The 15,687-nt window shown below is 43.0% G+C and overlaps 1 protein-coding gene and 1 long non-coding RNA gene across 3 annotated transcripts in view; one reads left to right on the forward strand and one right to left on the reverse strand.

Moving 5' to 3' along the window:
- LOC117314477 (uncharacterized) overlaps positions 1–15,687 on the forward strand; it is a 160,729-nt gene that overhangs the window by 128,574 nt on the left and 16,468 nt on the right. The gene's annotated exons all lie outside the window — the stretch shown is intronic.
- Positions 12,507–15,687, reverse strand: part of PREP (prolyl endopeptidase) — a 138,644-nt gene continuing 135,463 nt past the window's right edge. The window contains exon 15 of the mRNA XM_019929501.3: positions 12,507–13,245. Within this exon, the coding sequence (XP_019785060.1) occupies positions 12,951–13,245 (295 nt within the window). The 3' untranslated portion in view covers positions 12,507–12,950. The remainder of the gene's footprint in view (positions 13,246–15,687) is intronic.

The raw sequence follows: 15,687 nt of genomic DNA on the forward strand, positions 1-15,687 counted from the left end.
TGATTGACTATTTCCTTTCCCATGTTAGGGAAGGTTTCAACTATATTCTCTTCAAATATTTTCTCAGTCCCTTTCTTTTTCTCTTCTTCTTCTGGGACCCCTATAATTCGAATGTTGGTGCATTTAATGTTGTCCCAGAGGTCTCTGAGACTGTCCTTAATTCTTTTCATTCTTTTTTCTTTATTCTGCTCCTTAGTAATTATTTCCACTGTTTTATCTTCCAGGTCACTTGTCTGTTCTTCTGCCTCAGTTATTCTGCTCTTGATTACTTCTAGAGAATTTTTAATTTCATTTATTGTGTTGTTCATCATTGTTTGTTTGCTCTTCAGTTCCTCTAGGTCCTTGTTAAACGTTTCTTGTAGTTTCTCTGTTCTATTTCCAAGATTCTGGATCATCTTTACTATCATTACTCTGAATTCTTTTTCAGGTAGACTGCCTATTTCCTCTTCATTTGTTTGGTCTGCTGGGTTTTTACCTTGCTCCTTCATCTGCTGTGTGTTTCTCTGTCTTCTCATTTTGCTTATCTTACTGTGTTTGGGGTCTCCTTTGCGCAGGTTGCAGGTTCATAATTCCTGTTGTTTTCGGTGTCTGCCCCCAGTGGCTAAAGTTGGTTCAGTGGGTTGTGTAGGCTTCCTGGTGGAGGGGACTGGTGCCTGTGTTCTGGAGGATGAGGCTGGATCTTGTCTTTCTGGTGGGCAGGACCATGTCCAGTGGTGTGTTTTTGGGGTGTCTGCAACCTTATTATGATTTTAGGCAGTCTCTCTGCTAATGGGTGGGGTTGTGTTCCTGACTTGCTAGTTGTTTGGCATAGGGTGTCCAGCATGTAGCTTGCTGGTCGTTGAGTGGAGCTTGTTCTTAGCATTGAGATGGAGATCTCTTGGAGAGTTTTCACTGTTTGATACTACGTGGAGCCGGGAGGTCTCTGGTGGACCAATTTCTTGAACTCAGCTCTCCCACCTCAGAGGCACAGGCCTGACACCTGACCAGAGCACCAAGACCCTGTCAGCCACACGGCTCAGAAGAAAAGGGAGAAAAAAGAAAAAGTTATTAAAATAAAAAAAATTATTAAAAATAAAAAGATTAAAACGTAATAAAAAGAAAAAGAAAGAAATAAGAGAGCAACCAAATCAAAAAACAAATCCACCAACAATAGAAAGCACTAAAAACTATACAGAAAACAAACAAACATAAAATGGACAGACAGAACCCTAGGAGAAATGGTAAAGCAGTGCTATACAGACAAAAATCATACAAGAAGTGTACACATACACACTCAAAAAATGAGAAAAAAATATATATCTGTACATTAAAAAAAGAAAAAGGAAGAGAGCAACCAAATTAATAAAGAAATCTACCAATGATAATAAATTCTAAATACTAAACTAAGATAAACATAAGACCAGAAACAAATTAGATGCAGAGAGCAGACCCCAAGTATACAGTTGTTCCCAAAGTCCACTGCCTCAATTTTTGGATGATTTGTTGTCTATTCAGGCATTCCATAGATGCAGGGTACATCAAGGTGATTGTGGAGATTTAATCCGCTGCTCCTGAGGCTGCTGGGTGGGTTTTCTCTTTCTCTTCTTTGTTCTCACAGCTCCTGGGGTTCAGCTTTGGATTGGCCCCACCTCTACGTGTAGGTTGCCTGAGGGCGTCTGTTCTTCGCTCAGACAGGATGGGGTTAAAGGAGCAGCTGATTAGGGGGACTCTGGCTCACTCAGGCCGAGGGGCGGGAGGGGTACGGAATGCGGGGTGAGCCTGCAGTGGCAGAGGCCGGCGTGACGTTGCACCAGCCTGAGGCGCGCCGTGTGTTCTCCAGGGGAAGCTTTCCCTGGATCACGGGACCCTGGCAGTGGTGGGCTGCACAGGCTCCCGGGAGGGGATGTGTGGATAGTGACCTGTGCTTGCACACAGGCTTCTTGGGGGCTGCAGCAGCAGCCTTAGTGTTTCATGCCCATCTCTGGGGCCTGAGCTCATAGCTGCGGCTCACGCCTGTCTCTGGAACTTGTTTAGGCAGTGCTCTGAATCCTCTCATGCACCCCGAAACAACGTTGTCTTGCCTCTTAGGCAGGTCCAGATTTTTTCCCCGACTCCCTCCCGGCTAGCTGTGGTGCACTAGCCCCCTTCAGGCTGTGTTCACGCAGCCAACCCCAGTCCTCTCCCTGGGCTCTGACTTCCCAAGCCTGAGCCTCGGCTCCCAGCCCCCACCCACCCCAGCGGGTGAGCAGACAGGCCTCTCGGGCTGGTGAGTGCTGGTCGGCACTGATGCTCTGTGCAGGAATCTCTCTGCTTTGCCCTCTGCACCCCTATTGCTGTGCTCTCCTCTGTGGCTCTGAAGCTTCTCCCCCGCCACCCCCCCCCCCCCCCCCCCCCCGTCTCCTCCAGTGAAGTGACTTCCTAGTGTGTGGAAACTTTTCCTCCTTCACAGCTCCCTCCCAGAGGTGCAGGTCCTGTCCCTATTTTTTTGTCTCTGTCTTTTCTTTTTTCTTTTGCCGTACCCAGGTACGTGGGGGAGTTTCCTGCCTTTGGGGGTGTCTGAGGTCTTCCGCCAGCATTCAGTAGGTGTTCTGTAGGAGTTGTTCCACATGTAGATGTATTTCTGATGTATTTGTGGGGAGGAAGGTGATCTCCACGTCTTACTCCTCCGCCATCTTGAAGGTCTCCCTGTTTGTACACTTTTTGATGATGGCCATTCTGACCGGTGTGAGGTGATAACCTCATTGTAGTTTTTTTTTTTTTTTTTAATTATTTATTTATTTATTTATGACTGTGTTGGGTCTTCGTTTCTGTGCGAGGGCTTTCTCTAATTGCGGCAAATGGGGGCCACTCTTCATCGCGGTGCGCAGTCCTCTCATTATTGCGGCCTCTCTTGTTGTGGAGCACGGGCTCCAGACGCGCAGGCTCAGTAGTTGTGGCTCACGGGCCTAGTTGCTCCGCGGCATGTGGGATCTTCCCAGACCAGGGTTCGAACCCGTGTCCCCTGCATTGGCAGGCAGATTCTCAACCACTGCGCCACCAGGGAAGCCCCTCATTGTAGTTTTGATTTACATTTCTGATAATTAGTGATTTTGAGCAATTTTCGTATGCTTTTTGGCCATCTGTATGTCTTCTTTGGAGAAGTGTCTATTTAGATCTTCTGCCCATTTTTTGATTGAGTTGTTTGGTTTTTTGATATTGAATTGCATGAGTTGTTTGTATATTTTGGAAATCAAGCCGTTGTCAGTTGCATCATTTGCAAATATTTTCTCCCATTCTGTAGGTTGACTTTTCGTTTTGTTTATGGTTTCCTTTGATGTGCAAAAGCTTTTAAGTTTCATTAGGTCCCATTTATTTATTTTTGTTTTTATTTTCATTAGGAGGTGGCTCCAAAGAGATATTGCTGCTATTTATGTCAGAGAGTGTTCTGCCTATGTTTTCCTCTAACAGTTTTATAATATTCAGTCTTACATTTAGATCTTTAACCTTTTTTGAGTTTAGTTCTGGAGTTTCTATCCTGTTCCATTGATCTGTATTTCTGTTCTTGTGCCACTACCATTACTGTTTTGATTACTGTAGATTTGTGATATAGTGTGAAGTCAGGGAGCCTGATTACTCCAGCTGCATTTTTCTTTCTCAAGATTGGTTGGCTATTCGGGGTCTTTTGTGTTCCCATATAAATGGTAAAATTTTTTTGTTCTAGTTTGTGAAAAATGCCATTGGTAGTTTGATAGGGATTGCATTGAACCTATATATTGCTTTGGGTAGTATAGTCATTTTCACAATATTGAGTATTCTGATCCAAGAACATGGTATATCTATCCATCTGTTTGTGTCATCTTCAATTTCTTTCATCAGTGTCTTATAGTTTTCTGAGTCCAGGTCTTTTGCTTCCTTAGGTATGTTTATTCCTAGGTATTTTATTCTCTTTGATGCAATGGTAAATGGGATTGTTTCCTTAATTTCTCTTTCTGATCTTTCATTTTTAGGGTATAGGAATGCAAGAGATTTTCTGTGTATTAATTTTGTATATTTGCAACTTTACTGAATTCATTGATGAGCTCTAGTAGTTTTCTGGTAGCATCTTGAGGATTTTGTATGTATAGTATCATATCATCTGTAAAAGGTGATAGTTTTACTTCTTCCTTTCCAATTTGGATTCCTATTATTTCTTTTTCTTCTGATTACTGTGGCTAGGACTTCCAAAACTATGTTGAATGAAAGTGGTGATGGGACTTCCCTGGTGGCTCAGTGGTTAAGAACCCACCTGCCAATACAGGGAACACGGGTTTGCGCCCTGGTCCAGGAAGATTCCACATGCCATGGAGCAGCTAAGCCCATGAACCACGACTACTGAACCTGTGCTCTAGTGCCCGTGAGCCACAACTACTGAGCCCGCACCACAACTACTGAAGCGTGCATGCCTAGAGCCTGTGCTGTGCAACAAGAGAAACCGCCACAATGACCCTGCGCACCACAACAAAGAGTAGTCCCTGCTTGCCACAACTGGAGAAAGTGCGTGCAGCAACAAAGACCCAACGCAGCCAAAAAAAAAAAAGATGGTGAGAGTGGACACCCTTGTCTTGTTCCTGATCTTTAGAGGAAATACTTTCAGCTTTTCACCATTGAGAATGATGTTGGCTGTGGGTTTGTCGTATGTGGCCTTTATTATGTTGGGGTATGTTCCCTCTATGCCCACTTTCTGGAGAGTTCTTATCATAAATTGGTGTTGAACTTTGTCAAAAGCTTTTCCTGCATCTATTGAGATGACCATATGGTTTTTATTCTTCAATTTGCTAATGTGGTGTATCACACTGATTGGTTTACGGATATTGAAAAATCCTTGCATCCCTGGGGTAAATCTCACTTGATCATGGTGTATGGTCCTTTTAATGTATTGTTGGATTTGGTTTGCTAGTAGTTTTTGAGGATTTTTGCATCTATGTTCCTCAGTGATACTGGCCTGTAATTTTCTTTTTTTTGTGGTATCTTTGTCTGCTTTTGGTATCAGGGTGATAGTGGCCTCATAGAATGAGTTTGGGAGTGTTCCTTCCTCTGCAGTTGTTTTTTTTTTTAATAAATTTATTTATTTACTTATTTTTGGCTGCATTGGGTCTTCGTTGCTGCGTGCAGGCTTTCTCTAGTTGCGGCGAGCACGGGCTACTCTTTGTTGCAGTGCACAGGCTTCTCACTGTGGTGGCTTCTCTTGTTGCAGAGCATGGGCTCTAGAGAGCAGGCTCGGTAGTTGTGGTGCACAGGCTTAGTTGCTCCGCGGCATGTGGGATCTTCCCGGATCAGGGCTCAAACACGTGTCTCCTGCATTGGCAGGTGGATTCTTAACCACTGTGCCACCAGGGAAGCCCCCCTCTGCAGTTTTTTAGAAGAGTTTCAGAAGGATGTGTGTTAGCTCTTCTCTAAATGTTTGATAAATATCACCTGTGAAGCCATCTGGTCCTGGACTCTTGTTTGTTGGAAGTTTTTATTTTTAAAAAATTTTTCCAATTTTTTTTTTAAAGAATCAATTTAATTTATTTGTTTATTTTTGGCTGCATTGGGTCTTCATTGCTGCCCGCGGGCTTTCTCTAATTGTGTTGAGTGGGGGCTACTCTTTGTTGAGGTGCATGGGCTTCTCATTGTGGTGGCTTCTCTTGTTGCAGAGCATGGGCTCTAGGTGTGCAGGCTTCAGTAATTGTGGCATGTAGGCTCGGTAGTTGTGGCTCATGGGCTCTAGAGTGCAGGCTCAGATATTTGTGGCACACGGGCTTAGTTGCTTTGCAGCGTGTGGGATCTTCCTGGACCAGGGCTTGAACCCGTGTACCCTGAATTGGCCGGTAGATTGTTAACCACTGCACCACCAGGGAAGTCTCTGTTGGAAGTTTTTAAATCACAGTTTCAATTTCAGTACTTGTGATTGGTCTCTTCATGCTTTCTATTTCTTCCTGGTTTAGTCTTGGAACGTTGTACGTTTCTAAGAATTTGTCCAGGGTTGCTTGTAGTAGTCTCTTATGATCCTTTTTATTTCTGTGGTGTCAGTTGTAACTTCTCCTTTTTCATTTCTGACTTTATTGATTTGAGCCCTCTCCCTTTTTTTTCTTGATGAGCCTGGATAAAGGTTTGTGAATTTTGTTTATCTTTTCAAAGAACCAGCTTTTCGTTTCACTTATCTTTTCTATTGTTTTCTGCATCTCTATTTCATTTATTTCCACTCTGATCTTTATGATTTCTTTCCTTCCACTAACTTTGGGTTTTGTTTGTTCTTCTTTCTCTAGTTTCTTTAGGTATAAGGTTAGCTTGTTTCTTTGAGATTTTTCTTGTTTCCTGAGATAATATTGTATTGCTATAAATTCCTTACTAGAACTGCTTTTGCTGTGTCCCATAGATTTTGGATCATCATGTTTCATTTTCATTTGTCTCTAGGTATTTTTTGATTTTCTCTTTGATTTCTTTGGTTATCCATTGGTTGTTTAGTAATATATTGTTTTAGTTTCCACGTGTTTGTGTTTTTTACATTCTTTTTCCTGTAATTTATTTCTAATCTCATAGTGTTTTGGTCCGAAAAGATCCTTGCTATGATTTCAGTTTTCTTAAATTTACTGAGGCTTGATTTGTGACCCAATATTTGATCTGTCCTGGAGAATGTTCCGTGTCCACTTAAGAAGAATATGTATTCTGCTGCTTTGGGAATGTATGCTCTATAAATATCAATTAAGTCCATCTGGCTTAATATGTCATTTAAGGCCTTTGTTTCCTTATTGATTTTTCTGTCTGATGTGTCCATTGGTGAAAGCAGGTTGTTAAAGTGCCCCACTATCATTGTGTTACTGTCAGTTTCCCCTTTTATGGCTGTTAGGAGCACCTCAATACATAAGGCAAATACTATGTTGGGTGCGTATATATTTGGTGAGCATCTTTATGATTGTATCTTTGAACTCTTTACTGGGTAAATTTTCACTTATCTCTGTTTCATTAAGGGTTTTTCTGAGGTTTTATCTTGTTCTTTTGTTTGGAACATATTCCTTTTGTTTATTCATTTCCTTGACAGTCTGTGTTATTTTTCTATGCATTAGCTGAAACAGTCACCTCTCCCAGTCTTAAAGAAGCAGCCTTGTGTAGGAGGTGAACCTTATTGTTCCACCCTGCTCTAGCTCTTGGTTGTCTCAAATCTTTGTGATTGTTCAAGCAGCCTGCTTTATTCTTAGTGGCTTCTGGTAGTTGAGGGTGTGCAAAGACCTGTTGGTGTCCCAAAGAGGGTGGATCTCAGTCAGCACCTAGGTGCAGGCTAATTGGAAGCTAGGCCCTCAGGCAGCAGCTTTTCAAATGTGCAAATATAGCTCTTTCAGGGGCAGATGGGCTTTTCTGTCTGCTCTCTTTGCACTGAGCCCTGAGGTAATAGCTAGTTAAGAAGTTTCTTTGTTTGCAGCTGTCCCATAAACACAAGAAAACAGGCCTCGCTGGCCACCAGACTCAGGCTATCAAGTGACGTAGCACAGCCACAAAAGTTGGGGCACCACACGTATACACAAGCTCTTTTCCTGGAGATGCTGGTGATGTCGGGCAGGACAGAGGGAGAGTGTGAGGATGACACCCACTGGCCTCCGTGATCTCTGGAGAGGATTATCATCAGCCCTTAGATGTGTTTAGTTAGGAGTCTGCTTCTCAGGCCACAGCTATGAAGATAAGCTAATAGGTCTCTTTCACAGGAAGTCTGGGGGTGCATTTCAGTCTGCTGTCTCTGTGCTGTGCCCTGGGGTGGTTAGCCAGTTAAGAACTGTTTGTCCATTTGCTACAGCCCTACAGGACCCACTGGCCACTAGAGCCACGTGATCAGTGGGTGTCACAGAAACCAGGGCACTAGGTGTGTGCACAAGGTCTTTCTGGGAGATATTAGTGACCTGGGGTGAGGTGGAGGGAGACTGCGAATATGGCCCCACCAGCCTCTGTGGACTTTGGAGGGTGTTTCCGTAGGCTTCTAGATGTGTGTTCAGTTAGAATCTTGCCCCTCGGACCGAAGCTTTAAGATGAGCAGGTAGGTGTCTTTCACAGAAAGACTGGGCACTTTTCAGGCAGAGGACTCTCTGCTGGACCCTGGGGGGTAGCCAGATGAGTCTGCTTGAGCCCTTTTAAGAACTGTTTTTTGGGTGGTTAAATTGAAGGTGGTCAAAGGTACAGACTTCCAGTTATAAATAAGTTCTGGGGGTGTAATGTACAGTATGGTGACTATGGTTAATAATACTGTATTGTATATTTGAAACTTACTAAGTAGATCTTTTTTATTTTTTAAATTTTATTTTTTTGGCTGCGTTGGGTCTTTGTTGAGGCACGCAGGCTTCTCTCTAGTTGTGGCATGCGGGTTTTCTCTCTAGTTGTGGCATGTGGGCTCCAGGGAGCGTGGGCTCTGTAGTTTGTGGCACATGGGCTCTCTCATTGAGGCGCAAGAGCTCAGTAGCTGTGGCCCCAGGGCTTAGTTGCCCCGCAGCATGTGGGATCTTAGTTCCCCGACCAGGGATTGAACCTGTGTCCCCTGAATTGGAAGGCGGATTCTTTACCATTAGACCACCAGGGAAGTCCCTATGTAGATCTTTAAAAAAATTTTTAATTATTTAATTGAAGTATAGTTGATTTACAATGTCATGTTAGTTTCAGGTGTACAGAACAGTGATTCAGTTATACATACATACATATACATGTTCCTTTTCAGATTCTTTGCCCTTATAGCTTATTGAAAAATATTGAGTATAGTTCCCTGTGCTATACAGTAGGTCCTTGTTGTTTATCTATTTTATATATAGTAGTGTGCATATGTTAATCTCAACCTTCTAATTTATCCCTCTCTCCCCTCCCCTCCTTCCCCTTTGATAACAGTAAGTTTGTTTTCTATGTCTGGGAATCTCTTTCTGTTTTGTAAATAAGTTCATCTGTCTCTTTTTTTCTTTCGAAGTTTCCATGTGTAAGTGATATTATGTGGTATTTCTCTCTGGCTTACTTCACTGTCTGGCTTATGGTAATCTCTAGGTCAATCCATGTTGCTGCAAATGGCATTCTTCTTTATGGTTTAATAACATTCCTGTGTGTGTGTGTGTGGCGTGTGTGTATACACAACACATCTTTATCCATTCATCTGTCAGACATTTAGGTTGCTTCCATGTCTTGGCTATTGTAAATAGTGCTACTATGAACATTGGGGTGCATGTTTCTTTTCAAATTAGAGTTTTTGTCTTTTCTGGATAGATGCCCAGGAGTGGGATTGTAGGATCACATGGTAGCTCTATTTTTGGTTTAAGGAACCTCCATACTGTTTTCCATAGTAGCTGCACCAATTTACATTCCCACCAACAGTGTAGGAGGGTTCCCTTTTCTTCACACCTTCTCCAGCATTTATTATTTGTAGACTTTTTGTTGATGGCCATTCTGACTGGTGTGAGGTATTTTTTAATATATTAAATATATTAAACTTTTCTTTAAAAGTGTGACTAGAGAAAAAAACAAAACAAATTTAAAAAATTGTTTCTTGTTTGCTATATCTTGGTGGGTCTCATGAATGCAAGCCCTGTTGGCTTTCAAAGCTAAATATTTTGGAGGCTCGTCTCTTAGATGCAAATCTTAAAAGCTGGGGTGTCAGATGTGAAGTCCAAACCCTTTGCTCCTCATGGAGAAGCTCGGAGTTGTGGGTTCCCTCCTGATTGTGGGTGGCTGTATCAGGGGTGGGGTGTATCGTGAGATTGTGTCTCAGCCTCTTCGACCCGGTTCCATGTGGGTTTCTTCTCTTTCACCTCATGTGTAGGAGTTGCTCATCTAGTTTTTGGGTTTCTTTCAAAGCGCATTGTTCTGTATGCAGCTGTCAATTAGCTGTGTCCATGAGAGGAGGTAAGTTCAGGACCTTCCTAGTCGCCATCTTGAATGGGAAGCCTCTTGCTTTTTTGTCTTACTAGACTAGTGGGTAAGAGTGCCGTCTCCAGGGTCCTGCTGCCAGGGTTAACTGCCCTACCTGCTTCCTTCCTGGCTGGTGAACTTGGGCCTTTGCCAAATGGGGATAAGGGTAGCACATGGTTTATAAGGTTGCTTGAGGACAAACATATCCACACACACAGAAAGCTTAGAGCACAGGGGACCGAGGACATAGTTTATCGCCTGTTTCCTCCCCCTGGAGTCTCAACTTCATCAGGGCAGGACTTTTTCTCTTTGCACTCCCAAGCCCCTAGAATATGAATGGATGCAAAATACAGCTAAATGGTCCTTATTCATTGGCCTCAGCCCTCATCCCACTGGCCTTCCTGACTACCCCCTTATAGTCTGACCTTCACCTTTTTTAAAGCCCCCCTTACAGCTTTCCAGTCTAGCCTTAACTCATCTTTGAGGCTCTGTAAGCCTTCTGGGTACTGGCTATGCAGTCTGCCCAGGGAAATCCCTGAGGCTGGTAAAATTATCTGATAAATATGGAGAATTTAGTGACAGACTTTCTTAGCTAAAATGTAACCTTCCATACTGGCAGCACCATTTGGGTGTAACTGCCTAAGCTTTAGTGGGAGTATTAGGAAACATGACTAATTGCAAAGTTTTACAATATTCCAGGTGTGTACATATTAAACATCATAAATGTGACTTTATCTTACTAAGGTAGCAAATGCTCTGTGGCGTGTTTGCAAGGCCCTGTGACAAGGCAGTTAGACCACCTGGCCACCACATGCAGCTTTTTTCCTCAGAACACCAGAGAGCAACGTAAGACAGAGCACAGGGGCAGAGCACAGGATACAGAGGAGGGTGGCATCTAGTAAGAAAGACACTCTGAGATCTGGGGAGGAGCCCAACCTCTAAGTCATCCAATGTTTAAGGTGTAAAAAAGCTACCTTCAGTCTGTGCGCTCAGTTGTGCAGCTAAAATCTCGATATGAAAATTAGCTTGGGAAAGAAAACTCCCAATTGGAGTCCAATTATATGCTAGGCGCGTGTAAGTATATTAGCCTGTTTATTCCTCATAATCACCAGTTACTAATTGACAGTTGGGATTTGAACCTGGTCCTGATTTCTCTTGAAGCTGAGACTCTACACACTATACTTGCACTTTCTGCTGCTAAGTAGAAAACCTCAGTGGGAAAGTGTAGCCGGATTCTGTGCAAACTTGCAAATGCTCTGGACTGAATGGGTACAACTCAGCTGTCTGCACCTCAGATGACCCAGCTGGTCTAGGATAAAGGCTGCCTTTGCCTTATCTATACAAATACATTTTTTTCCTTCCTGTCATGCTGGTCAGCAGTTACATGGCAGTTAGCTAGTGTTAGCATCTCTCCAGGTAGATGGTGATGATGGCAACCCCTGCATGCACTGCTAGCTAGTGGCATACTTTTTCTCCAGGGATTGGGTGGAGGGGCTCATAATGAATCCTATGTTCAATGACAGCTGCGTTATATACAATGCTTATTTGAACAGTGAGAGAAAACATAACTGTAGAAGAGAAAAGCCAAACCATGTATCCACCTTTCAACTGAGCTTGTATGTAGTGATAAGCTGGACAGAAAATAGTGTGTCTAACTTTAGACCACAATTTGAGAGGTAGAGATCTCAAGAGAAGCACAAACATGTATGATTTGGAAAATAGCACTTACCTGGAAAAGAACAAGCTATTAGATTAATGAAGTAATCTTTTAATTTTTTTTTTTTTTTTTTTTCGGTACGCGGGCCTCTCACTGCTGTGGCCTCTCCCGTTGCGGAGCACAGGCTCCAGATGCGCAGGCTCAGTGGCCATGGCTCACGGGCCCAGCCGCTCTGCGGCATGTAGGATCTTCCCTGACCGCTGTGCCACCAGGGAAGCCCTTAAACTAATTTTTTAAGGTTAAAATACTTTATACAAAATAGTAATTTTTGTGATATCTCATGAAGCAAGACAAAGCAGCTGTTTTTTTTCTCATAAATTAGATCACCACCTCCCAAACGGATACCCAAAGGAATAGTATTTCATGAAATGTTAAACCAAATGCCTTAATTTTTTTTTTCTTATGGACAAGTCTGAGGAATGATATATTTTCCTCTTAAAGATTTCAGGCTGGGGAGACACACTTTTTAAAGTAAAGTATGACTATTTTTATTTCCAGGAAGTGGTCTATGGGGGGAAGAACTGCTTGGCAAATGCTGAAATTTCTAATTGTAAGATAAATTTGGAGAGTTCACTCATGTGGTCTCTTAGTTTTAGAATCCCAGGTACTCTATTTTCCACAAGTACTTTGTAACCAAATTGACAGACAAATAGGTGAATAATCTGAAGCTTCGGGTCCACTGATTCTTAGGAGGCATCCAAACCGAAAGAGCCCCGGACGATACGATCAGCTGGCTGAGTGGTTAATAGGTAAGACAGTAAGCCACCCCTAATAGCTTCCTCACCATAAACAAGGGAGCTAGATGGACGCGCTCCGCCTCCGTGCAGCGCTTACAGTCTATGACTTCATTGCTTATTCCCATAGACAAATGACAGGACGCAGTGCAGAATGACTGCGCTTCTGGGGTTGCTCCTCAACACAAAGGAACCAGAAATAAAGCCTCTCATTCTTAAATAACATTTATTATTGTGGCAAAGAAGTCTTTTTCAGGAGAACAAGTCTCTCACATTTATGTAAAGGTGTATTGGTTATAGTTATAGAAGCAAATTTCACTGAGGTGCTCTATATGAAGTATGCCTGACCATGACTCTGAATTCAGCAATCTAATCACAATGTGTTGGCTGCCATTAGCTATTTATCCGAACATGCCTTTTGTTCCTTTTAAAATATGTGCCTGCACAGGGTGGAAAAAGAAACGCCAAGGGCCTGCTAAAAAGGAGAAGCCTAGAAAAGATAAAATTCCCACGGCAGTTCTGTTCAGCTGCAGTCCGCGAGTGCAGGAACAGTGTTCGTGTGGGGAGGCATTACGCCCAGTGGTTTCTCGGTTTTAATGGTGTGAGAGCCCTTGAGGTTTTCCGCAGCGGTCAGAGGCAGTGGGAAATGCCATTTACTGAATCCAGTCGATGTTCAGGCAGCGCGCTATGAATGCAAACATGTCTGACACTTCTTCTATTACTTTGGCCGTGGGCTTCCCAGCCCCGTGGCCCGCCTTGGTGTCCACGTGGATAAGCAGGGGATTGTTCTGCTTCCGACTGCGGCCCACCAGGTACTGAAGGGTGGCAATGAACTTCAGGGAATGAAGCGGGACCACGCGGTCGTCATGGTCCGCAGTGAGGAGAAGCATGGACGGGTACTGGATGTCGTCTGCCTCTGGTAGCTTCACGTTGTGCAGTGGAGAATATCTGAAAGGCAAAGGCACTTTCATGAGGCCGGATATCAAAATGGGAGTTGTGTGTCCACTAGGATAATCACGGGGACCAGTGGGCATAGTGACTTGCGTCGTCTACCTGCCTACCGTCACCAGCAGTGAGGACTGCAGCCAAGTGGTCCATGGGTGACCACTGCAGACTAAGTTACATCACCTCACCGTTTAGGCTGTGACTGGCCAGGGCTATTGGAAGCTGGGGAGCTGTGTCGTTTACTTCGCTCCCACTTTGGAAGCCTGTGTAAGAAAGAAACAGGGCTGTTGAAACAACCCAGAGTATGTACATACTGACTGTCTTGAGGTGAATATTTTCATATTCTTCAGACTAACTTTTTCACTGCTACAAAGTGGACTGACTGTCCCTTTGTTTATATTTTACATGAAAAGATTTTAATTGAGGTATAGTTGATTTACAATATTAGTTTCAGGTGATTCAATATTTGTATACATTATACTCCATTTAAAGTTATTATAAAATATTGGCTATATTCCCTGTGCTGTACAATATATCCTTGTAGCTTCTTTTTTTTTTTTTGCGGTACGCGGGCCTCTCACTGCTGTGGCCTCTCCCATTGCGGCGCACAGGCTCCGGACGCGCAGGCTCAGTGGCCATGGCTCACGGGCCCAGCTGCTCCACGGCATGTGGGATCTTCCCGGACCGGGGCACGAACCCGTGTCCCCTGCATTGGCAGGCGGACTCTCAACCACTGCACCACCAGGGAAGCCCTGATTGTTCTTTTAAATCACTGATTGTGAATAGAATGGGTGCAAGCCTTTCTTTTGTTGAAGAACTTGAAATCCAGTGTACAGCAGCTTTTTGCCTGTTTAGTATCTATAAAACCTTTATTCTGAGCTCAGCTTGGCAGTCTTAGGAAGACCACGGGTCCCCTCTGGGCCTAGCTTCCTGTCTGAAACCACGGAACCTAAGCCGCTGACCCCCTGCTGGCTCACAGTCCAGCAGAAAGAAACTGCCTTTGGCCACTGGTGAGAAAGCTAGTGGAGGAGACACCTTCTGAAGCACAAGATAAGTTTCCAGTTAACAAAAAGGTTTTTAAGAACGTAAGTACAATCAAATTAAACAGCGATTGATAATAGTTAAGTGAAAGACATCTCTGGATACTTTTTCTTTACATTTTAGTCCATATGGGTGTCATGTTTTCCAAAGTGTTCAGTATTAATGAATTAAACTGTTTTAGTAGAGTTTTATTTTGGAGGGTAAATAGGCAAAAATAGTAAAATTTCTACTCAGTTAACCAAGCTAAGACTAAAACCTTCTGGGGTTTAGTCTCCTAATAGATAAGATGGGGGTACCAATGGGTCTGTTTTCTGCTCTCATTGCAGAGTATTTCTGGATCAACCCCCGTCCTCCAGATAAGGGTTAGTTCTGTGGGAAAACATGTCTGGAAACTCTGCCTACTAATAATGCCTCTCCCCACCTCAAGATTCACGTGCCACATTTATACATTCAAGACTGAGACGTTCTGTAGAAAAAAAGTCTGTTGGGCTTTATTTTTCCCAGCCATTCACAAACTTGGAAATTTAAATTTTGGGGGGCATGGGGGACCCCCTTCAATATATTGGATTGAGCTCTCTGTTCACTGGGAGTAGCAAGTAAGAGGAAAATACAGCTCTGTGGGTGGTGCTAGGTTAAAAAATTATAAAGTCTGAAATAGGAATATCACAGACATCTTGAGAGAAAAAATATTTAGAACTATTTTTGCTTTCAAATTAATTTCAGAAGTATCAGGTTCCAGCAAATATTTTGTTGCCTTCATTATACAGTTAACTCAGTATTTTCAACTGAGTTTAAATGGGACTTATCCCCCGCTAAGTGCATATTTTCTTAAAGTTAATTGGAACTATGGCTTCTTCAAATATTCAGCTTTCACCAGGATGTGTCAGTGAGGCTACCTGTGTATTTTAAAAGCTAAACTCTCCCCCTCCTACGGAACAGAATTGAGTAGTTTAAAAGTATTCAATTAAAAAAATTCAAGTCATTTTAGCGGAATTTCTAAGTGGAGCTAACCATACAAAGCACATCAAATGAAGGAAAAAAACCTGACTTGAGAAATTACTGTATCAAAATTTATAACTGACTGAGGAGACTGGGGAGAAGGGGACATAGGCTGCTGGTGCTATTCCAGGAGTAATTCCTAAATACTGCTGGTAAAAATCCAAAAACCCCTACATGTGGGAAGTAAAGAGAGTGAGGAGCCAAAAAAGAATGTAGCTTGCAGTCTGGAGAATCTAAATGTTTGCCATTTTCTCACTGTTATCGCCAAAGTGTTGAGGGATACGAATATTTCAGTAATGCAACTTGTATTTTCAAATATATGTGGTTATACTGAGAGCACAAAAAAAGTTCATTTCCTTACTTCTTTTTTTTTTTTTTGGCGGAGCACAGGCTCCGAACGCGCAG

The sequence above is a fragment of the Tursiops truncatus genome, chromosome 12 (genome assembly GCF_011762595.2).
Source record: "Tursiops truncatus isolate mTurTru1 chromosome 12, mTurTru1.mat.Y, whole genome shotgun sequence".
Lineage (NCBI taxonomy): Eukaryota > Metazoa > Chordata > Mammalia > Artiodactyla > Delphinidae > Tursiops > Tursiops truncatus.